Source organism: Idiotropiscis lumnitzeri, chromosome 14 (assembly GCF_059441095.1).
Source record: "Idiotropiscis lumnitzeri isolate Australia: NSW breed Sydney's pygmy pipehorse chromosome 14, RoL_Ilum_1.0, whole genome shotgun sequence".
Taxonomy (NCBI): domain Eukaryota; kingdom Metazoa; phylum Chordata; class Actinopteri; order Syngnathiformes; family Syngnathidae; genus Idiotropiscis; species Idiotropiscis lumnitzeri.
Genome location: NC_142404.1, coordinates 14,575,613 through 14,597,880, shown reverse-complemented (window position 1 = coordinate 14,597,880; position 22,268 = coordinate 14,575,613). Strand labels below are relative to the sequence as shown.

At 41.9% G+C, this 22,268-nt stretch overlaps 3 protein-coding genes across 18 annotated transcripts in view; 2 read left to right on the top strand and 1 right to left on the bottom strand.

The window, feature by feature from the left end:
* sh3rf3 (SH3 domain containing ring finger 3) overlaps nt 1-5,666 on the top strand; it is a 96,344-nt gene extending 90,678 nt beyond the window's left edge. For all 6 annotated transcript variants that reach the window (XM_088314973.1, XM_088314971.1, XM_088314974.1 and 3 more), the window contains 2 exons: nt 3,887-4,254; nt 4,524-5,666. In XM_088314973.1, the coding sequence (XP_088171099.1) occupies nt 3,887-4,254; nt 4,524-4,692 (537 nt within the window). In that variant the 3' untranslated portion in view covers nt 4,693-5,666. The remainder of the gene's footprint in view (nt 1-3,886; nt 4,255-4,523) is intronic.
* Nucleotides 5,667-8,017: 2,351 nt separating this feature from the next.
* sowahca (sosondowah ankyrin repeat domain family Ca) lies at nt 8,018-20,592 on the top strand. Of its 10 annotated transcripts, XM_088314816.1 has the most exons (9): nt 8,018-8,194; nt 11,699-11,969; nt 12,160-12,300; nt 12,382-12,485; nt 12,650-12,709; nt 12,879-17,030; nt 17,982-18,340; nt 18,467-18,856; nt 19,837-20,592. In XM_088314816.1, the coding sequence occupies exons 6-9, from the start codon at nt 16,670-16,672 to the stop codon at nt 20,299-20,301; spliced, it is 1,575 nt and encodes a 524-aa protein (XP_088170942.1). In that variant the 5' UTR covers nt 8,018-8,194; nt 11,699-11,969; nt 12,160-12,300; nt 12,382-12,485; nt 12,650-12,709; nt 12,879-16,669; the 3' UTR covers nt 20,302-20,592. The 10 variants fall into 10 exon arrangements, with proteins under 10 accessions (XP_088170942.1, XP_088170943.1, XP_088170939.1 ...); XM_088314817.1 differs by lacking the exon at nt 12,650-12,709 and having other exon boundaries at nt 16,003-17,030; XM_088314813.1 differs by having other exon boundaries at nt 12,160-12,485.
* On the bottom strand, nt 10,227-16,042 carry septin10 (septin 10). 2 transcript variants are annotated; one of them, XM_088314822.1, is made up of 10 exons: nt 15,879-16,042; nt 15,094-15,208; nt 14,785-14,980; nt 14,527-14,713; nt 13,232-13,393; nt 13,061-13,157; nt 12,281-12,449; nt 12,073-12,205; nt 11,761-11,939; nt 10,227-11,271 (listed from the first exon to the last, which is right to left on the bottom strand). In XM_088314822.1, exons 1-10 carry the CDS (start codon nt 15,906-15,908, stop codon nt 11,256-11,258), a joined length of 1,284 nt encoding a protein of 427 aa, XP_088170948.1. In that variant the 5' UTR covers nt 15,909-16,042; the 3' UTR covers nt 10,227-11,255. The 2 variants fall into 2 exon arrangements, with proteins under 2 accessions (XP_088170948.1, XP_088170949.1); XM_088314823.1 differs by lacking the exon at nt 10,227-11,271 and having other exon boundaries at nt 11,757-11,939.
* Nucleotides 20,593-22,268: the final 1,676 nt, after the last annotated feature.

Below are 22,268 nucleotides of genomic sequence, written 5' to 3'. Positions count from 1 at the left end.
AGTAAAGAGATCAAGGTTCTTATGAGTCAAAAAGCAGAATTTATCTGTCACCTTTTGAACACTTTATTTTAAGAGTTTTGAGGAAGGCTCTCTGCCAATGAGATATATAATATGACCGTTCTCCACTTTACGAAAGTTATCGTGACTTTCAGCCTGGATGGGTTTGGTATGGCCAAGGTTATTACAGTGAACAAAAATGAACAAAATAACTAAAACTAAAATTGAAAAAGCTCACGAAATAGAATAAAAATGAAAATTCTTTAAAAAAAAAAAACTGAAACTACATCTTGCTTCTATTATGCAAACCAAAACTTACGACTGTATAATTATCGCAGAAATGTCATTTTGTTTTCCTTTCCATCAATTGATTTATACATGAGATTCCAGGCTTCATTTTATTTCACTATATGCGTACATATTGTCAAAATTTAATATACTATATTACTCAATATTTAGTCACTTTTTTTATCCTACACTCAACTAATACTCCATAAATTAAAAAAAACTAAAACAAATACTGAATCTAATAAAACTAAAAAAAAATAATAATAATAAAAAGTAATGACTACTACCAAAGATCCCAGACATAAAACAATAATTAATCAAATAATATTAACAAAATATACTTTTTTAAAAAATCTACTTTTAAAAACAAACTCCGAGAGCATCTCGTCTGTGTCTAAGACCAAATTGTGACGGCCCCAATTTTGGCCACCTTGCTAGAACAGTTAGACAGTGACTTGCCGACATCATGTGACTCTCCAGCAGGCTCCGCCTCTTAAAGGCACATGCATCCTTACCGATACTTCAGTCGGTACTCTTTCCCATGAATTTTGTCCTTGCCATCTGTTTTTGCTTTGTCCAACATTTATAATGTGTTCTCAAATGTTTATAAAGCATCTGGGAGAGCTAAAACTATTTTTTTTTTTAAATGTAGAGTTTCTCTATAATGCAGATTTTCCCATTTTGTGTGTCGTCTGGAACATCTCGCTTGTGATGAACAAAGGTTCACCGTTTGATGTTTTATGAACTGGCAGCACTAGTGGTTAGCACATCTGCCTTACAGTTTTGTCCTCCTGCCACATTCCAGAAACATGATCTAAATTTTGCGTAGTTGTGTGTGCCCTGACTCTTCTCAAAATGAGAGACAGTTGCTCACCGCTGATCCTACTAAGAACAATGAAACGTATCACGGCTAATTGTTAAATAATTTCTGCTGTGTGTGCATCAAAGTGAAGCCTTTGCGCCTGTTACTAAGCATACCCCGTTGCTTGTACCTGCTTCAGTAAGTCTCTCGCACCTTATGGCACTCATATTGAACTCCGTCCCCGACGCCGCCTCGTCTGCCGCGCGGAAACTCGGGATGTCAAATCGGGACATGCTCGCTCGCGTTGAATGATGGCAGAGAAAAGCTGTGCATCTGTCTAAGCTCCATTTGTTTTCACTGCCGGCTGCGCTGCGTTGGACAGCTAATCTAACTACATGGCTAGCTGACAAACAGCGCTGTGATGGTGGAACAGCAGGCTTGTTTACATCATCCCACTCAAAGATGGCGCTTGTTTGTTTTTTTTGTTTTTTTTTTATGAGGCCAAGATATTAATGAATCCTCTTCTCCTGCCATAGCGACAGATTTGATTTGTATTCTATTTATGTGTCTGTCCAATGTGGCTGTCTCTTGCGTCTTCGGGGCCCGTAAGACGTTGGTTAGATGAGTTGCACTTCCTAAAAGTGGAATTATCGGTTGTCCTAATAGTTTGGCAATAAATTATACAGTGTGTTTCACGAACGAGCCTCTCTGGTAACATTCCAAGTGGCTGATTCTAATTTAATACCTGTATTTGATTTTTATGTACCTTTCCAGTGGCAATTGAAGCTTCAGATCGTTCCTATTCGTGTTAGAGATAACTTTATTCCGGAATAATTGGCTTGTCACCTCAAAAATGTAATCGTATCATCATCTATGTTGTGCGTCATCATCACACTTGATACCTTTTTTGTTGCTCTGGGCCGCCTATCTGGTAATGACGCAGAACCATCCGTCTGTTCTGTTCTGGACTAACTGAATCGGCGGGAACTGATGAAGCACATACCATAATGTCGGGCAGACGGCTATAAACACACACACACACAGAGAAAAATGTTCATGGATGTTTAACATCAGGAAGCCAGACAAGAGGATGCTTGTCAGAGGGAGCTTTGGTGAGAAAAAAAAAAATTTTTTTACTAAAAGCAGTGAGCACGAGTGATAAGAGAAATCATGAATGCCTTCTTCATATTTCTTTAAAAATCTGTCCTAAAATTTCATATTGTCTTTCATATTTGCATTTTTTTGTTCCAAAAGCCACACAAGTTGAACAAACTATTGTCATTGCTGTCTGATTGCAGTTATCCATTCATTTCATAATAACATGCTGAAGCCATGATATATTTCGATGACTTCACAGTCCAAACGGATCCCGAGCGTAAACATAACTCCGACCGCCAAGCGTTTTTTACGTTTTAAGTGTTTTGCTCGTCCTCCGTAGTTGAAGAAACATTCATGACACTGCGCAGTTACCATGAACCGTTTGATCTGTCAGCCTCTGTATTCATCTTTGGGATAATTTACTGTAAAAGCACTTGAAGAGTGTTGAGCAAAATGCTCCAGTTGATGGGCGGGCAGGAGCTGGCATCTCCGGCGGCTCTTCTCGCAAGCATGCGCTCTTCTTCTACGACTATTTGTAATGTGACCTTATCGATGGATAAATCAAACTCTCCTACTGTGCGACTGAGCTTCAAGTGCAAAATAACATTTAATATAAAAAAATAAAATAAAAAATGCTACAGAGGCGATTTGCTTTGTGGGTGTATACTGCCCTCGTGTGGTTTGGAGATCAACAGCAACTGTGTGGCACAGCTGGTGAAATAAATATATTTCTATATGAATATGAGTATAAATATGGATGAGTCATGATCTATAACATTAAAGCTAGACCTGCTGAATTTAATTTTAAAAAATCTGTTAATTTTACCAAAATTAATATTTGAATTATTGACAATCATTATTGTTTTTCTAAAAGAGAATAAAAAATAGTTTTTCAAACTTTTAATGTCAAGATGCCTTTACTTACTAGAATACTTTAGATATGTAATTTAGTTTTTTTCATATTGCTTATTATGCTTTTCCCATCAAAAACTAAAGCAAACGATCTTTATATATATATATATATATATTTATTTATTTTTTTAATTCTTTTACAAATTTCCTGAAGATGTGCTTACCGTGAATTCTGCTGAAGACAGTCTGATTTTGTTGTTGCGCGACTCCAGAGGCAAATCTAAAGTGCTGGATGCGGTAGGCAGAAATTTTGCATTCTCACGACATCAGAATAAATGTCATAAATTTGGAGATTTGATGGGATACGTAAAAGTCTGATTGCGTGTCTTTACCGTTATTCCGATTGTGTGAAAACCAGAGTACATTGGGTTTAATAAGTCGTAAGGATCATTTATGTGCTTGTATCCGCAGAATTTGAAGGGCAAAACGTCAATTATTCCTCTCACTGGATTTTTATGAAGCTGTTATTGTCTTTATCGTTGTGCACTTTTGCCATTATTCAACGTATTTCACCGTTTGCTCTGTCAGTTAAATTTGCAATTACGCGAATGGCTAAAATTTTAAATCATAATATTTTTGTAAAAGGGACTTCATGTAAATTGTGGTTGTATCAATCAGCATCAGAGCCAAAGAGACGTAAAAAAATGCAAAATTTGATTTTTTGTTGTTGTTTTTTTTACAGGTGTCTTGATTGTTTTTGATCAAATTATATCACAATGACCCTTTGAAGACAACCCCCAAAAAATGACTTGTATTAATCTTCTGCTTCTCTTACTCCCCCCCCATCAGAAGGAGAGAAAAGCCGGAGGTTTGCTGAAGCTCCTGTCAGGGGCGGCGGCCAAGAAGAAACCGCGTTCACCTCCCCCCTCCCCGCCCACCCACAATCCCTCCTCGGCCGGCCAAGGCACGCTGGCCACCGACCTCGCCCACCACCCTCACCACCATCACGCCCGCTCCGGATCGTGTCCCATGGTCTCTCAGGGGCGGGCCGGATCATGTCCCGTCGAGATCGACATGGCGGGGGCTGTGGGGCTGGAACCTCTGCACAGGAAGTCGGGCTCCTTGGATACAAACTTTCCCATGTCGCCCCCGCCAACGCGAGCCAGCAGTGTTCTCATGGTGCTCCGGCCCGAACCCAAGCCTCTATCCAGGGAGAGGTGGGTGCACGCACTGAAATTTTTTTTTTTCTACAATACCTACAGTACTTTCTATACGCATTTTTAGGTGTGTTCAAATTAGGGCTGAACGATTTTTAAAAATTGTAATTGGGATTTTTTTTTTTCTTTCCCTCAATATTGCTATTGCGATTCAATCTATGATCACTTTTTTCAATGCATTTTTTAAAGAATCAAAAGCAATGAATTACTTAGTCAGATTATTTCAGTTTGAGTTATTACATTTTGTCTAATGGACTGTTTTTGTCCAGGTACAGAGTGGTTGTTCCTTACCCGCCCCAGAGCGAGGCGGAGATCGAGCTTCGCGAGGGCGACGTGGTGTTTGTCCACAAAAAGCGAGACGACGGCTGGTACAAAGGCACCCTGCAAAGGACGGGACAGACCGGCCTGTTTCCTGGAAGCTTCGTAGAAAGCTTTTAAAAAAAAAAAAATTTTTAAAATCACATGGCTTGCTATTGGGGTGTCCAATCTGCCTTAAGGAGCTGTTAACCTTCAAGGAAAAAAAATATTATTCAACCGAATTCGAGTGTAGGCGACAAGATTCTTCCCGTGGACTTTTTACGAAACAGAGAAGACAGTAGCACAAGACGTCTTCAAAAGTCTTTCTCAATCCAGCACACTTTCAACCGGGGAAAATTGTTGACCACCCTTTCCCGTCTTCGTCCCGGGAGCGTCGCATCACAGAGGCGACTACTGAAGACACACACACACACACACGAAGAGCACACAAACAAAAGCTTCCCAGGTGTCATCCACCAGCACAACAAGCATCAGCTCGGCTTCAAACTGCGACCTCAGAACTCCTCTCTGGTGCGTTCTTTCTTTGCAAAGACCCAAACCAGGTTCATCGTGTTTGTGGCAATAAGCACACATTTCTTTTTCTTGACTCAATATGTGTTGATGACAAATGGAGGGCTACAACTAACAATTATCTCAATAATTGATTCATTTGTCAAATATTTGGTTGTTGAATCTGATTTTTTTTTTTTTTCAAAAATTGGTTTTAATACTCATTCACGTACTCGTGTGGTCGGTAACAAGTCACAAAATTGGCCAAAATGTTGATCATTGTTTTGCAAAATTAAGTGAGATGTTTTTTATTCGGATACAACACAAATTTTTCCCGATTCAGAGGCTGCAATTCCAAGGACCATTTATGTCTCCGAACGATTAATCGATTATCAAAATAATTGTCGTTAATTTGATAATCGACGACTTGTCGATTAATCGCTGCACCTCTAGACAAATGTGTGTAGCATTGTTTCTCTCTGTTTGTTTTTGTTTGTTTGTTTTTTTATAAATGTTCAGATTGATATTTGTGTTGTCCCAAGCTGTGATCTGTCACTGGATTTGTTTGTATTTAAAAAAAAAAAAAAAAAAGGTGCAACGAGTAATTTCACCATTCATTTTTATATTTATTGAATCTGCAATCGTTCTATTGTTCTATTTAATGTTTCTCCCCATGCACACGGTGGCTTCAAGTGAGGAAAAAAATGGCTTGCTGAATGTAAGAAAAAAAAAAATTAGACAAACCCTTGGGATGATTCGTCTTGTTAAAGTTGTTTTGTCTGTTTAATGGGAGCAAAGATGACACTTCTGCACTCCGTGTGATTACCACCAATAACATCTCCGTAAAAGCAAATATTTTACAAGTTTTTTTTTTTTTTTTTAACCACATGAACAACTGCTATTTACAGAGCGATGTGAGCAAAGTCGTGTAGATGTGGAGGAGACACAAAGAATCTGAAGGTGTGAACAGAAGCTTTTCATTCTCCAGCTACCAAACATTTGACAGCGACTCGGATCTTGTTGATATTTTTGTACGAGGCTTCAGTGAGTGTACAGTCTGCTTTATGAATTTTTACGTCCTGAGAGTCGGTCCAAGCTAGTTTACATCTGCCACACTATCTACCTTTCCCCACACTTTTCTGAGATAGAAGCACAGCCAAACTCGAGGGTTTGACTCACTCGGTATGTGTGTGCGTGCGTTTGTGTTGAAGGAATGTGCACTATGTGTGTGTTTGTTGTTTTTTTTTTTTTTTGGTTGAGGATCGGCTCACGGTGACAAGGGAAGGGCTGAAAAGGAAGATAGTATGTGCATAAATATCCTCGAAGGGATGCGAGTGTAAAGTGTGAGTGAGGCAGATTTTTTAATTGTTGCCGTAGGTGCGGCTCATTGATTGGCTGAGCAAACATTTATTTGTATTTATTTATTTTTAATAAGCCCTACTTGAAATTCTTGCCGTACAAATTAAAAGCTGACATCACTCTAGAAAATCACAAAAAATATATGTATTACGTTTAATAAAAATAAAATACATCTAAATTGAAACTAGAAAATAAATTTTGTTTGTGCAAATGCAAAGGAGTCCAATATTATCAAATTGTCAATTGTATGTGCCAGCAACTGCTATTCAAAAGAAGGATGTTGCGAAGATCGTCAAAGAAAATCTGTTGGTTTGTGCACATTGCCACCTACTGGCCTGGCATGACTATTACACCATCATGCAGGTCCTTATGAACAGATATTAATTTTTTTGTTTGGACTTGAAGCTAAACTTTTGAGTATGTAATTACAGTCACGTCAATTTAACTGGATAATAATGAGCCGGACCCCGAAATATAATTGACAATTGAAAAATTGATTTTTGGCTATTTTACAATTTTTTCAGTGTTCTCAAAAGAATTTTTTGGTTTGAAGAAAATTGAAAATTTTCTTTTTTTTTTTCTGACCCCCTTGAGACAGCCTTGGCCCACCCGTGCCCCCCGCAAAAAGGATAAAAGTCTAGTTCCCCTAAATATGATGTTTTAACTCTTCATACCCGTGAAACTGCGTAACAAAAAAGTGACCAAGCATATCAATTTGGAGACAAAATTACGAGCTCTGGTTCACAGTGATGACATAGATAGAGGCACAATGCATTGTGGGTAATCCCGTGCATCGAGAGCATCTCTGCAAAGTAGATTAAGGTCAAAGTTGAAGAGCAGAAAAGATGGATTCACAAATGACTCAAAACAATGTATTTTGCGCTCGACACATAGAAGAAGAAAAGCTCAGCTACCATTGTGCAGTCTCCTATGGTGAAATTGTCTCAATGGGAAATGAATGTTGTGTGTGTGAGTGTGAGATTGAATGAGTGTGTTTCAGGGGAGGCCTCGGTATGTAGCTCTACACATGAAAAAAAAAAGCGCCGTGTGGACGCTCATCAGGACTGAGTCAGGTCTCTTTCGTGTACAGCAAACGGTAAAGTAAAACAAAGAAAAAGTCTATCTAATTCTATATTGTGCAGAATATTTATAGGCCTTTGGTGCCATTGAAGTCATGCTCTGCGCTGGCCGTACTCAGCGCCCTCTACCATGTGATCATGATGCATCGTCTTGTACTGATGACCCGTGGTTGACTTGATTGTTTTTTTTCCATGTCAAGTGCATTTTTCGCAATAAATGCCTTTGATTTAAAAAATACATTTGATGTTTTTTTGCGTGCACATGTGTGTGAGTGCTCATGAAACCTGCACACGCTTGCATTCTCTGACCTATTGAACATGGCGACGAGTTCTTTTACACGTAAATTTGTCGATTATCCCGCATCTCTTCTGTCATCGTCAATGGAGTATCAGATTTGATAGGCAGTTGCGATAGCCAATCAGATCACGAGTTGGTTACAGTGAGCCTTCCCGCTGGTTTTACCCTGAAGGTGGTGAATGCGTCTTGTGATTGGATACTCACTCGTGAGTGGGCGGCGCTATGCGGAATCAACACACCCGTGAGTGGTAACTGGCGACCGTTCGAAAATCTAAAATATGTTCTTGCTTTTTAAACCACAATGGCCGAAGGAGGCAAAAGTGTGGATTAATTGAAGATACACGTGCGAGACCATTTTCAAGAGAAGCTAGGTCGTCCAACACTTGCTCAGTACTGTGTAAGTGTCTTTCTGTTCATTATTCCTCTAGGCGTGGTGTCATAAATGATGGTATTATGAGGGGGATTTATTCAAGTTGGACGAAATAGGACTTCACTGAAGGCCCAGGTGAAAAATGCACTGCCTGCCACTTATTACTGTACTGGCACTCTTTTTCTCTGTTAGCAAGACAGTTCAGCGCACTAGTAGAATGATTGTTTTACTAGTAACATTTTCACATTTCTGAATACTATTAGGGCATCTTTTGCGTACTAGTAGCACAACATCAAGACAAAATCACTTTATTTTTGTGCTGTGAGAACAGTCGAAGAGTCTATTGGTGTGTGAATACTTGTTGAATACTAGTTGGACCTATTAGTGTTCTGTTGCAGCACAAATGATTACTTGTTCAGGTGTAATTTCAGACAGGTGAGCCAAAAAAGCTAAAATAGTGGTAGGGGAAAAGAATTATAGTATTGCATTTCTGCACACTAGTAGAATACGTGTTACACAAATTTGTGTTACAAGGAATGCAAAACTGGGCCCTTTTTGGTCTGTCGGATGTGTGGCACGTAATATTAGTTTATAGGACTAGTTGTTCTGCTATTTCATTGAATTGTTAGTACTAATTCATAGTCCTCAAGCGGAATATCTGTTCATTTTATCCAAATTCTGGAGTCGGTGTACCTAATTTTGTGTCCGCTGCGCCGGCAGTCAAAGACAAGCAGGTGACGGATGTTCAATAAAGATAAAGCTGCTCTTTCCCCTTCTCCTTTAACCTAGCCCATTAACTTCCAGGCCCATTTCCAAGCCTCATTAGCATTTAGAGTGACGAGCAAAAAGCCTGCGTGCGCCGTTTTCTGTTATGATCTTTTAAGAAAGTTTTCATGGGAAAGCCTGCGACATGCGCTCCCACCCAACAGCTTTGCCCCATGCTGGGAGGTGAAGGTGCCTCCTTGTGTGTGAAGTTTCCTTCCAAGCGCCCGTCCGCGAGGTGCTGCGGCCTCCTGCGGCGGAATCCATCTTCATCCTCACACTTCACGCCACACCTGGCTGTGAGATGGTGTGTGAGTGTGTGCGTGTGCGCATGTCCGCAAGGTGAGACACGGCGGGGAGGACGTGTCTACCCCTGCATCTTTTCCCTTTCAAAAGTGAAGCAGTCTTAACTGGTGTTAGAAGGCAAAGCTGAGACAACCTTGCATTGTCCTTCAATGGAATGTTTCTTTTTTCGATAGGGGATCTGTCCAAATCATCTTAAACGACATTGTGTTTTACGGCTTGTCCAGGAGTCCATCCCAGCTGACTTTGGGTGACTGGTGACGCACACCATGAACTTGTCGGCAGATATAGTGTAAACTATACTATTGTGTTTAATGAACCAAGTTTTTGGGATAAAACAATTAAGTGAAAAAAATTATATTTATTTGTAGTTTCTTACTGTATTTTATTTTGCGGTCTGTTTATTTTTTATGTGATTCCACTGTCCACCGCTAGATGGCAGCTCAAATTGTTTTCTGCAAATTCAGCTGGAGAAAAAGCTTTGAAAACAGAAAATTTTAGTTGACTATAGTTTTATTGAATTATAAGATTATTGAATGTCATCTGCTCTACACGCCTAAGGCAGGGTGATAATGTCTTTGAATTTTTCATTTTCGTCAGTTTTTATTCGTTTTTAGAGCGTGATTTGTCAATTTTATTAGTGTTTTTTTTTATATATTTTATTTTTTTATATGGACTATTTCTTAAACTGTGAAAGCTCAGGTATGAAATTGACATAAAGGCAAATCGGACATTTTTTCTATTCTAGTTTTCTAAATACATGCATATTTTAAAAAGCACTCATTTTTATTTTACTTAATGAAAAACGTTTTGCAATTTCAGTTTTTGTTAACTATAATAAACATTGCCTTGAAGAAGCAGGACGTATTAATTTATTATGTACATCTGCGGCCACTTTTTTCAAGTCACTGATGGTGTAGTAGTACCCTTGCCTAACTTGTATACGGCAGCACACTTTTTTCAAAGGAAGGGGGACAGAAATAAGGAAGAAGCCTCCTGAGTAACACTGTTTATTTCATAAATACGAGTGTAGTACAAATATAAAAAGGTTCCCCCCATCAGGCATCAGTGTGTTTCACTGCCTGTACAAGAACAAAGTGTTTTTTTTTTTCCCTACATTAAGCTGGACACACATAAGGCACGTTTAACACATGTGCAACACAAGTTTAAGTGTAAAGTGTCACGATAAGAAAGCAGCGCCATCGAGTTGTGTTCAAATGCTACGCCGTGTGCGTCTCGGGGCTTTGTCCCAGACACGATTGCATCAAAGTACAGTACTGTTGCCTCTCATTCTGCTTCTCCCACTTTTTTTCCCCCCCCGCCATGACTCAGCGTTGTTGTGCACACTTAAACAAGCGCGTGTCAGCGGAAACGAGAAAGCGAGCAAAACAACACATTCTGTCTAGTCTAGTGTATGTAAATATACTGTAACCAATTCAAAGTCGAGTAAACACAACTTGGTTGAAAGTTAAAACTTGTTCATGCGCTGCTGGCTTTCTGAAACACTGCTCAAAGGTTTCCAATAAAATCAGATCAGATCAAAGCGTGGTGCGGATGAGTTTTCATGACACTTAATGTGTCCATAGAAAGTAGTACAAATGTTGCTTTGTTCTCAGTGGCCACTCTGCTGGCGACTGGATTAAAATTTCAAAGACATGAATGTACCATTATAGGTCCATTATAAACCCCAAACGTGAATGACCGAAAGCCTCTAAAACCAGAGGATCTTAAAAACAACAAAAGGAGGTATTATGGAAAATATCATAAAAGAATACATACAAACAAGAAAGCATAAAACCCACACATTAGATTTAAAAAAACAAAACAAAAAAAAAGGCAACGTGTACACGTAAAACGTACTGTCTTAACTTTGGCACATAAAACACACTCATGTGTTGCTGCTGGTGATGATGATGATGATGATGATGGTGGGAGGCTTCATGTTAGTGTTTGAGACTGGCCACAAAGACTTTTGGGAATGATGTTGCTTGCTGGTCAGACTGGAGCTCAATTCCTCAATTCTTCACATGAAGCCGGAACTGAGGGTTGGGGGTAGGGGGAGATGCAAAAATGTGGTGAGAATTTGTTTTACGGCAGTATGTTTCATAAACATTGTCAGACTTGAATCATTTGAAGACATTTGAGAACAAGAGGTCTCGAAAGCACAAACCTTATGGTGCGGCGAAGGCTTGCGCATGTTTTTTTTTTCTATCACGGTTTGTTTAAGGTTGCAAAGATGTTGGAGAGATTTTCAGTGTTTGACCTGTTCTGAATTTCTTTGCGATAATTTGTTAGAGACGTTTGCAACCGTTAAAACGTTTTGCAAATGTCTCTAAGAAAAAAATACCACTGTAAGGGTTTCCCCATTTTTCTGCTCAAGACCCAAATTAAAAATGTTGCGAGGGGAAGTAAACACAATGAATGTTTTGTCACTAAATCGGGGCTTTTGTCGCCATCTTGTGGCAGTCTAGGAAATAACAGTGAGCACGCCAACTGTGTTTGAGGAGAAGAAGCAAAGTCTTCCTTACTTCTTGCGGTCTTTGTCCTTCTTGCCATTGGCGGTGAGGCTTTGGGCCTGCAGCAGCTGAGCGGCGGCGCGTCTCTTGCCAAAGGAGCTCAGGTCTTCCTCCAGGAGGCGCCTCATCTCCTCCAAAGCCGACTTTTCCTCAGCGTGGAGTCGCTTCAGCTGCTCAAAGCGGCTCTGCAACTGAAATGTGGAAAGGACAACCAAGTGGATGTGAGCGGGACAAGTTTTTTTTTTTTTTTTTTCCCTTTTAAGGAAATTTTTGTACTCTTCTGACAAATGAACTCAACAAATGTATAATATGTCAGTTTCTGACCTCTCTCTCTGCATCCTTTAGCTCCGCCTCCTTCTCCTTGACCCTCTGCACAAACATCTGCCTCATCTCGTCCTCTCTCCTCTGCAGCTCCACCAGGAACTCATGACGCTTGGCTTCGTAGGTCTGCTGCAGACTGCACGCACACGAGGGCGTTATGACATTCGCCGGTTTATTAGGAACACCCGGTCGCAGCTGCGACGCTGGTCACCTGACGGGCTTGCTCTCGGGGTCAGTGTCCTTGAAACCCATCTCCTCCAGCTTGCAGCGTCTGTACAGCTCGTAGTGGCGTGTGTGCGTCTGCTCCCTCAGGTCCTCCATGTTGACGCAGATCAGCATCTCCCGAAGCTTCACGAAGTCGCAGTGGCTCTCGTTCTCCACTACGGGGACACATTGGTGGTATTATGGGATGGCAGGTAGACAACGACACAGTCCACATACATATTAAATGCCGGTCTTCTAGGACCGCTATATTTTACACATTTCCCTCCTCCAAAACACCTGATTCCAATGATCAGGATCATTATCAGGCTCCTGCAGAGCTCGCTAATGAGCTGATCATTTGATGTAAAACATGCAGAATCGTGGCCCACGGGAACCGGAGTTTGACACCTGTGACCTACGCGGTGGGGTTCCTACGGTAACGGTGTGAATTTTTACTTGCTTACTGTAGTGGTAAAGTCAGTAAATATAGTGCATGCGTCACTTCTTCCCCATTATTATGATGCAGTCTAATATTACAAAATAGCACATTTTTTATTTTAAATGGATTTTTGCAACCTAAGAAATCGCATGTCCTCTGCTCGCAGGCATGCAGTCAAAGGCATTGAAACAGGATTGTCTTGCAGCACAAATCTGAGGAAGATTACAGATAGTGATGGGAAAATGAAGCTTCATGAAGCGATTGCGATTTATTTATTTTTTTTGACTGTTGCAAACGGAGGACCCGCTGTGCAGTCGTGACTTGCGTTGTGGTCGCCCACAAACCCACCTTGGACGACCCCCCAAGGGTACTGACGAGCCTTCACCAACTTGTTTCCCACGGCCACTTCTTCCGTGCTGCCCACCACGGCAAAAGGCAGATGGCCCTAAATGACAGCCGCCAAAAAAATAAATACAGAAGCGTTCTGCGGCGAGGAAAGCAGACCGGATGGGCGCTTACGTTCATGGTCGTGTTGACCTTGGCGACGGCCTCGTCGTCCAGGGGGAACTGGTAGATCTGGACGCCGTTGCTCACCAGCTCGCTCATGATCTTGATCTTGAACTTGTGCAGCTCGCTCTTACTGATCGTGTCTGCCTTGGCGATGACGGGGATGATGTTCACCTGTACGATGACATCACAGGACAAACTGAATTTCCATAGGATAAAACATTGACTGTTTCATTTAACACTGAAAAGTTGCAACTTCATTATTGTGGCGCTATGCAGCAGTGAGGTCAACACTTTAATGTTTGAGGCTACTCAATATTCCTTTAACGAGGCAGACTCAGGCAAGCACATAAACAATGTGTACCGATGTTATTTGTAGCTCAGCAGCCCACTCTGCTGTCCAAAGCAACCCCACATTCCTGACTGTGTGTGCGTCAAAAAGAGGAATGTTTTTCTGCTCCCACTTCAGGGTCAGACACATACAAAAAACATGTGTTGGCAGCGCACAAAACACAATCTGCGTGGCTGACTGTCCCCTCCACCAATAAATGTCTCTTTCTCCGCCCGTCTGTCTGTACAGTGACACAAAAGGACAACTCGGGAGTGTGTGGGTGTGTGCGTGCGTGCGTGTGAGTGTGTAGCAACATTCCAGCCCTTTTTTTTGGGGGGTTGTTTTTGTGTGACTCCTTTCACACACAAATCCTGGGTCGCTGGCACTTCCCGGCAGTGACACACAAGAGAGCATGGGAAAGGTTGACCACCTCCACAGTCATGGAGTGAGACTCTCACACCACCTCGGGATTTGATTAATTTGGAGGGCAACAATTCAATTCGATGACCAATGCAACTTGAATAGATGCAAAATTCTGCTCTCAAAATGTATTTTTACCTCACTAAAAGCATGACATGTGAATGTGTGACGACTTTGTGTGAATTAAAGTGTGTGATTAAGATTGTGATAGAGCCTAACTCATATATTCAATTTAATTAATTAAAAAAAAAAAACTTCCAACCACAGTGGCTCCCCAAAAAAAAAAAAAGATTACCAGGCAGAGTAATATGCTGCAAAAAAAATATTTGGTATGCTGAGAATTGCTCAGAAAATCCCCCATGCTCGGGAAAACAATTTGACATGACCCGTTAATTTTGATAATAAACATCAGCCCAGCCACAGCATTATTTTAGATACTCCAAGTACTGAAGATAACCGTAAAGTCGAGTTCCTTGCTCAGTGCCTTTATCTTGTCTGAAAATGACTACATGCGTCTGAAAGCATCCCACCAACTTAAACCGGGCCACCTTCCTACCTTGCTGTCCAGTTTCTTCATGGTAACCAAGTCCAGGGACTTGAGGGAGTGGCCCGAGGGGGAGATGAAATACAGACAGGCGTGGACCCGCGAGTCGTGATAGTTGAAAAGGGAGCGCCTGATTTTCAGCTCCTCCTGCAGGTAACTCTCAAACTGCCTGTCGATGTAGTCCACCACGGGCTGATAGCTACAAGACGGACGATGATTAATAGTGGCGCCGGACAGACGGTCGCAAATCACACACTCGCTCGCTCTGACCTCTCCTGTTTGTTCATTTGGTCTCCGAAGCCCACCGTGTTGACCACGGTGAGGCGTAGTCGCACGTTACTCTCCTGCAGGTCGTAGGTTTGAGCGCGCAGCTTCACCTGAGGCTCAAAGTGGGACGACTCAAAGTTTTCAAAGTTGGTGTTGAACAGAGTGTCCATCAGGGTGGACTTGCCGATGCCCGTTTCACCTAAAGATAGAGAGAAAGACTGATGACTTGAGAGGATAATGGTTTCATATGGGAACATTTCTGACCATGTAAACATTGATTTTTTTTAACAGTATGACTGTCAAGAAGCATACCAATGCAGAGGATGTTGAAGCAGAACCCCTGATCGGTGGACTTGTTCACCAACTGGTCTGGGAGGCTGTCAAAGCCCACGTGGCCAGCCAGGGAGAGAGGCCGGAGTCCCTTATCCTAAATAACACAAAACACACATTTTCAAAATGTGTTGAGTTAGAACTTTCCACTAAATTGAAATACACAACATACTCCAGAAATGTGACGTAAGATGCATACCATTAAAGATTAAGGAAATAAATCTTGCTACATAACACGTCATAATATCCCCTGATGATTATCAATGTGCTTTCAAAGCAGAATGCATGTATTCTACATTGCAACATATCGGTTACTAATATAAAAGTGCAAAATGAAATGATAGTCACGCATAATATAATGCCACTTTACTTCATATTTTTATTGAATATCTGTTGAATGGAACTAAATATGACCCCCTTTGAAGTTGATCAAGAAGTTTGCTATTTGCAGTTTAGGTGCAACTTTCAAACTTCACCGCAGTCAGTTGGATGACGTGATTGCTTCTTTCAAGCAGCTAACGCCCCTCTGGTAATACATGTTTCTGGGCCGGTGAGGATTAGTTACATTGTCATGATCACATGAGTTGGATACACTCATTTTGATTTCTGTGAAGAAAGTACGCTGTGCGTCAACGGGAGCGTTACTTGATTTGCCCGAGAGAGAAGTTATGCTAGTTGTACGGAAAGCTAACTTCATGGTAGCTGCAGACACTCCCTGCTCGACTATGATTGTTATTAGAGCGAACAACAAAGAGATCAATACAAACCGGTTGCCGAGCAACGTCGGATGAAGCCATAGTTTTCGATGAAATGTAAAATTCCCCGCAAACGCGAGACAGAATGCGATCAAAGTTATTAAAAGTCAAATTCTTTTTCTTTTTTTCTCAAAAGAATCGTCCTGAATGGGACCGCCTCAGCGCGGACGGACTGGACCAAGTTAAAGAAGACAGACTTGTCTCAGTCTCTGTGAATCTACTTTAAAATGCGATTTATTTGAATGTACACTTTACTTTTTCAATTTATATAATATAATTGTTCCTACAATTAATAGTTACTTGAAATATACGGTCGACATATTGCTTTATCAAACACATTTTTACAAGAATCCCCTTTCTTTTCGAATTGGTACATTCCATTTTGTGCCGCATTTACTGTTTTCAAAGTGTGGGTTATTTGTTCACTGTACATACTATCGCATCCACAATTCATATATGTTTGACATATTTCTAACACTTTCATGTTCCATGCATTTCAAGCTAATAAAAAAGCATATTATATAGAACATTTCGTTTCTTAGGTACGACCGCAGAAGGGTTATTTTGTTATGGAAAATTGTACACCAAATGTACGTGGAGTACTTTAATGTAACACGATGACGATGAGATTAATGGCCATGTGCGTCCCCTATCGGTCATGGCTTGAAACTGATCAACCCATGATGGAGGAAAGAAGGAGGCCCTGTGGAGATGCTGTCATCGGCTGTCAACGACCGACGAACTGACAACGGACTCATTTCCGTACGATTTGATGTCATGTAAATAATTGATTTGATTGGATCATGATAATGATGGCGTTCCCGTCGTGCACGGTTCAAGCCGTGCAGGAGTTCCTAATGGAGCGAGGAGGGCGAGTCCAACAGATGGAGCTGATCGATCACTTCGCGGCGACATGGGCTAATGCAAGTGACCCGTTGAAGGGGGAAGAGGCTTTGAGACGCGTCGTGGACACGCTCGGTGTCGTGGAAGTGGAAAGCGGCGTGAAATATGTGCGTTTGAATGAGGATCGCAGCGCGTGCTTTATGACGCGCGTGGACAGAGACAGCCTGCACGCGCACGCAAGCGAGTGTAACGGGAACGTGCACGAAACACCGGACAACAACAATCTCGTCAGCGGCAACCCTGACAACAAACAGCAAACAGGTGAGTGTTAATCGAACGAACTGGCATACGCTTGGCTTTGGTCTGCTTACCACCTGTCACCTGACTTTTTTTTCTTTGCATGTCAAACATTTGTTGATTTGCACGTTGATGTTCTGTGGCTAAGTTTTAATTTTAGACAATTACTTTGAGCACAACGTGCAAGTAACGTTCACTCTCCATAGCCCATCTGGTTCTTTCCACCTCTTGAAAGGAGACAATATGGGGCTTCATGCGCACATTTTATTGATTTATCGTTTATTTGTTTCTGTCCTGTTCAGCCAGAGTCGAAAAATACTCATATTAAGGCCAACGATCAAAGACAATATTTAGTTTTATTCTGTTTGTTTTTCTATGTATAATTTTAATTGTTCTTGTGAACCCAAGCACACATTTGCTATGCAATGTTTTGAAAAGTCGATGAGAAGTAAATGTACAAGTAAGCAAAACTGAAATAGGAGCAGACTTTTCCCACTGAGAGCCTTATATAGAAAATTTGAATGATGCGAGGCCGCTGTCATTATTTAAAAAAAAAAAAAAAAAAAAAAAAAAAGGCCCCAAAAATAATCATGCATGTCAAGATTTGTTAAGTGATTAGAAAAAACTTGCTTCGGCCACAATTGTCAGTTTGATATCTCGTAACATTTAACCTAAAATATTTTACTGCTGTCAATACAACCTGTTTCTTGTACCTTATTCTGTGCGCGTGGCCTCAATCGTCCTTTGTGATGGTTCTCTTGCACTCTATGAGTAGTTTTATTTTTAGAATATGGGCCACAAAGCACACTGACTCTTTAGCACATATGCCGCATAATTCTCAGGTTGGGAGTTTGAATATGAGTTTTGTGGCGTTTGCATGTTCTCACATGGCTTTCTGCCACATTCCAAAAACAAGTTTGCTCGTTTCAACAGTAATGACATTCCCCCCCAAAAAACTTTTCTATATTCTCATAGGAGCTTTGAGTCCACCTTCCTGCAGTATGGACGATGCCAACCAGCCCGACTCCTCCCCCTCCAACAAGAGCAGCACTACTCCCGCTTCTGTGGCAGCCGGGGAGGTCAAACTGAGGGAGAGGAGACGACGCGAGTCGGCTCCGGTGATCGGGATGCCAGAACCGGACCACCCCGGCAGTTCGCAAAGCCAGCAAGTTCGAGGGACCCGCAGGGTGTCCAAAGGGTCGCAGCGGGCGTTGCTGACAAGCTGCCTGTCTGAGGACAACACCTTGGAAGGCTTGGAACACCATCTTGATGCAAACACACCCAAAGGGAGCCGCAGGAACTTCATCGAGCTGATGATGAATTGTTCTCCTCAGGTGAGTTTCCCATGTGGGTTTGCCATTTGTTGGCGTGGTTCGCATTTCATTTGAAACATGTCGGGCAAAAATATTCCAATAGGTTTAAAACGCAAAGAAAATGTCAAATTCTTCCTCCCTCCGCAGGTTCGACGGTCCCTCATCAACCGAGGTCCGCGCCTTCGAGACTCAATGAGGAGCGACGGCGACTCGGCATCTCTGGTTTCCTCGGCCACCGACGAGGACTGCCCGTCGGTGACGCTGGACCCGATGGAGCACGAGTGGATGCTGTGCGCCTCGGACGGCCTGTGGGAGAGCCTGCAGCCGCTTCTGGCCGTGGAGGCCGGCCTGGTTGCCAAGAAAGACTTTGTCACCGGATTCACGTGCCTCCACTGGGCGGCCAAGCAGGGCAAGGCCGAGCTGCTCTCACGGCTGCTGAGGTTCGCCAAGGACAACGGCGTGCCCGTCAACGTCAACGTGAGGTCCGGCGCCGGCTACACACCTCTGCACCTGGCAGCCATGCATGGACACACTCAGGTAAGATGCGGCCTGCTCATGTCTTGAGAAAATACAAATACACAATACTCGAAACTGGTAACTACTTTTCCACGAGCAAGGAATGCCGAAAAGTGTTGTCATTAGCATTGCAGATGAGCTGGAGCCCATCCCAGCTGACTTCGGGGAAGAGGCGGGTTACACTCTGGCTTAGTCGCCAGTCAATCACGGAGCACTTCTAGACAAAACAAGCATTTACGATCACAAGTTTGAAGTCTTCGTTGAATGAAATAAAATGTTTTTGGAATGCTGGAGTAAGCATGAGCAGCTCAAGAAAATCCTTGCAAACAGTGAGAAGGCTGGAGCTGAGATTCCAAGAACTTGTGAGGCTGACGTGCCCCTTTGAAACCCATTTACTTATTTTTTCTATTGTGTGAAAATTCCTTGCATAAAAAAGCTTAATGGAATGAAATAATCGCATTGAATTTACAATGTACAGTTTCTCCTGGAACGGAGCCAAAGCACTCCATAAAAGTTCTCAAATCTACTTCAACAGACTCCCAAGATGGCACCAAGGCGACATTTCTATCGCTTTGGCCTGAGCAGACTGCAAATAGCTGAGGAATAGATTCCAAAATCTGCACAGTATACAAATAGTGTACAGTTTATTTATTGAACAAGGCACAGATCATCGTTGTTCTGTGCAAACACAAGTCCAATTTTTTTCCCCATTTGTTTTCTTTTTTTATGTAAATGTGGTTTCCTATTAACACGAAAATGTAAAAAAAAAAAGACAAAATTGAATGTAGAGAAGCCTCTCGCCCAGGGGTGGGCAAACTGCGGCCCGGGGGCCACATGCAGCTCGTTAAATGTTTTAATCCAGCCCGCCGAACTTGAAAAAAATTAAATGAATAAACCTTGTTCATGTTTTATTTTCTAAATACTGTGGTTTTTCAAAGACATATATTTTGGTTTAGAGGCCAAGAAGAATCGTTTTAAATGCATTGTCTCATTGTCTTCAGGTGATGCGCGTGCTGCTGTCCGACTGGGAGGCGGACCCTGAGGTGAGGGATTACAGCGGCCGACGAGCCCTCCAGTACCTCCCGGCACCGTTGCCTGCAGACCTGCGGGACCAAGGAGTCGTCACCTCTCCGGGGGCGGAGTCCGATAACGAACACGCAAACGTGAGCAGCGGCGGGGCGCGCGGATGGAGGTTTCCCAAAGTGCTCCAGGGCAACCTGAACCCCCTGCGCCTCCTCAACCAGTCAACAGGGAGCTCAGAGGAGGCGCTCGGGAATGGGAGGACCAAGGGGGGCATGCTTCGGAAGTCATCTCTGAGCAGGCTGAACGCTCGGCTCCACCGGGGGCGACACCGTGCGCAGATCATACATAGCGCCTCGTTTAGGGACACGGGGGAAGTCGGGAGAGGGGACGAGCTTGCCGGCACTCCCCAGCGAACGCGGCCGCTCTCCAACCTGTTTGGATGAAGCTGCTCAAAAAGAGCTAATTATTTATCATGAATTCCATTCATGGATTTTTTTTTTTTTTTTTTATAACTTCAATTTTTTGTATATGGTACAGACAAGCCTTTTTAAAGTTTTAAAATGACAAAACATTTTTTCCAAGAAATTCAGATTTTTCTTCCTATTGTTAAATATTTCACTACTGAGGGACTAACTTATTTAGGTAACTTTTTTTTGTATTTTATTTTTTTATACACATCTAATTTATTTTCGACAAACAGTGAATGCATCCCTGAATGTTTTTTTTTTTTGGGGGGGGGGTTGTTTTTCCACATTGGTGGAAAATATATGACTGGTGCATAATGGAGTTTTTCCCGATTATTTTTTTTCTATAATTATCGTAAATTGTTCTACTTCCATCCTGTGGTACTTTTGTTCTATTTGCACTTGTCACTTTCAAGATTTTAAGCACACAAAAACCTGCTCAAATGTCAAACATGACATCTGTTTAATATTCACAACAATTTCTCTTTGCTTTTCACTAAAATGAGGTGATGATTTGCACTGTTGGGAGATATGTTGGCTTTCGCCCACCTTGACACACTAATCAGTTGCATGATCAGTCTGTTTTATATTTTGTGGAGGCATTATAGGTTTTTTTTGTCTCCCCTAACACACCTCAAGTCTGCTTCTCATTGTTGTGCTTTTTCTACTACAAGGTCAAGTACGCATCGTAATTCCAAGCATATTTGGAAATGCTGACAGATTTTGCCACTTATTTCCTGTTGTGCCTCTTCTGACACCTGCCGAATAAATTGTCAGTGAATACGACCCGACGAGTTCAGGCAACTTGACAACTGACGTAGCACACACTGGTAAATATGCAATCAAACAAGCACAGTCACATTCAACACTCTGGAATGCATTTTTTTTTTTTGGAAGATGGTGTTGCTTCACATGTACAAATGTAATGGGTGTTTGTTAAAGGTGAGTAGATTATAGAGTTTAGATGACAATATACTGAACTTGTTTCTCGTATGTGAACCTTTTTTTTAAATGAGCTGTTAATTGTATTTATACGACATGATCGCCTCAATTTTTGGTTTGTGTTTTGTAGTCGGGGCCATCGGGCCTCATGTTGTATCGTGAAGTAATATCTGTGCTACAAGTGTACGATCACATTTGTCTCCTGCATGAGTGTGGGAAACACTGTTTACCTAAATGCTGTGAAGTTACCATTGAGTTTGTTTCCTTCCCATCCTTGAATGTGAAATAAAGCAATACTTAGTATCGCATTGCCTCATGTTTAATGATGAACTCAAGTCTCCAGATTAGTTAACACACTCCCTGCTGACACTAGCCTGCTATTGTCTGGCGGTGCTGAATAATTGAGGATCTGATGTCCAGTAATTGCATAATAGCCACAGCTGACTGTGCTGTGTAACGCAGCTCTCAATATTGTATGAGAATCATTACGCACCTGTTCAGCACATTTAATATGCGTGTGTCATGTTCTCCAGGGCTTTGAATATGCAAACTCAATGTTGAGACTTTTTGCTGCGTGGCCTCTGATGGCACTGTTTGGAATTTTGTTATATTCTCTTCCATCATTGAGTTCAAATTAATTTGGGAGATCACTGCATTACTTAAGTCTCGCTCTGGATTTATAGTTGCATTAGGCTGCTTTTGTATGGCTGCTTATTGGGCGAGAGAGAGACTGACTGCAGCTACTGACCTACATACGCAGCGAAGGGAGTAATGCCTGTTATGTAAATTTCCCTGCCATTTCCGGGAATCTGTGCCATTGGTGCTCTCTCGTTGGACTAATCCATATTCAATCTCGCTCACATTCAGTCCCCAATAGTCAGATTCAGTGAGTCACATTGATGCAGCCAAACATGCGACAAGAAAGAATTGGTTTCTCCAGCCCAAATGCAATGCATTTCAAGTCTACGCAGTTGCAAACTACAAACAAAACAATTAAATGGTGT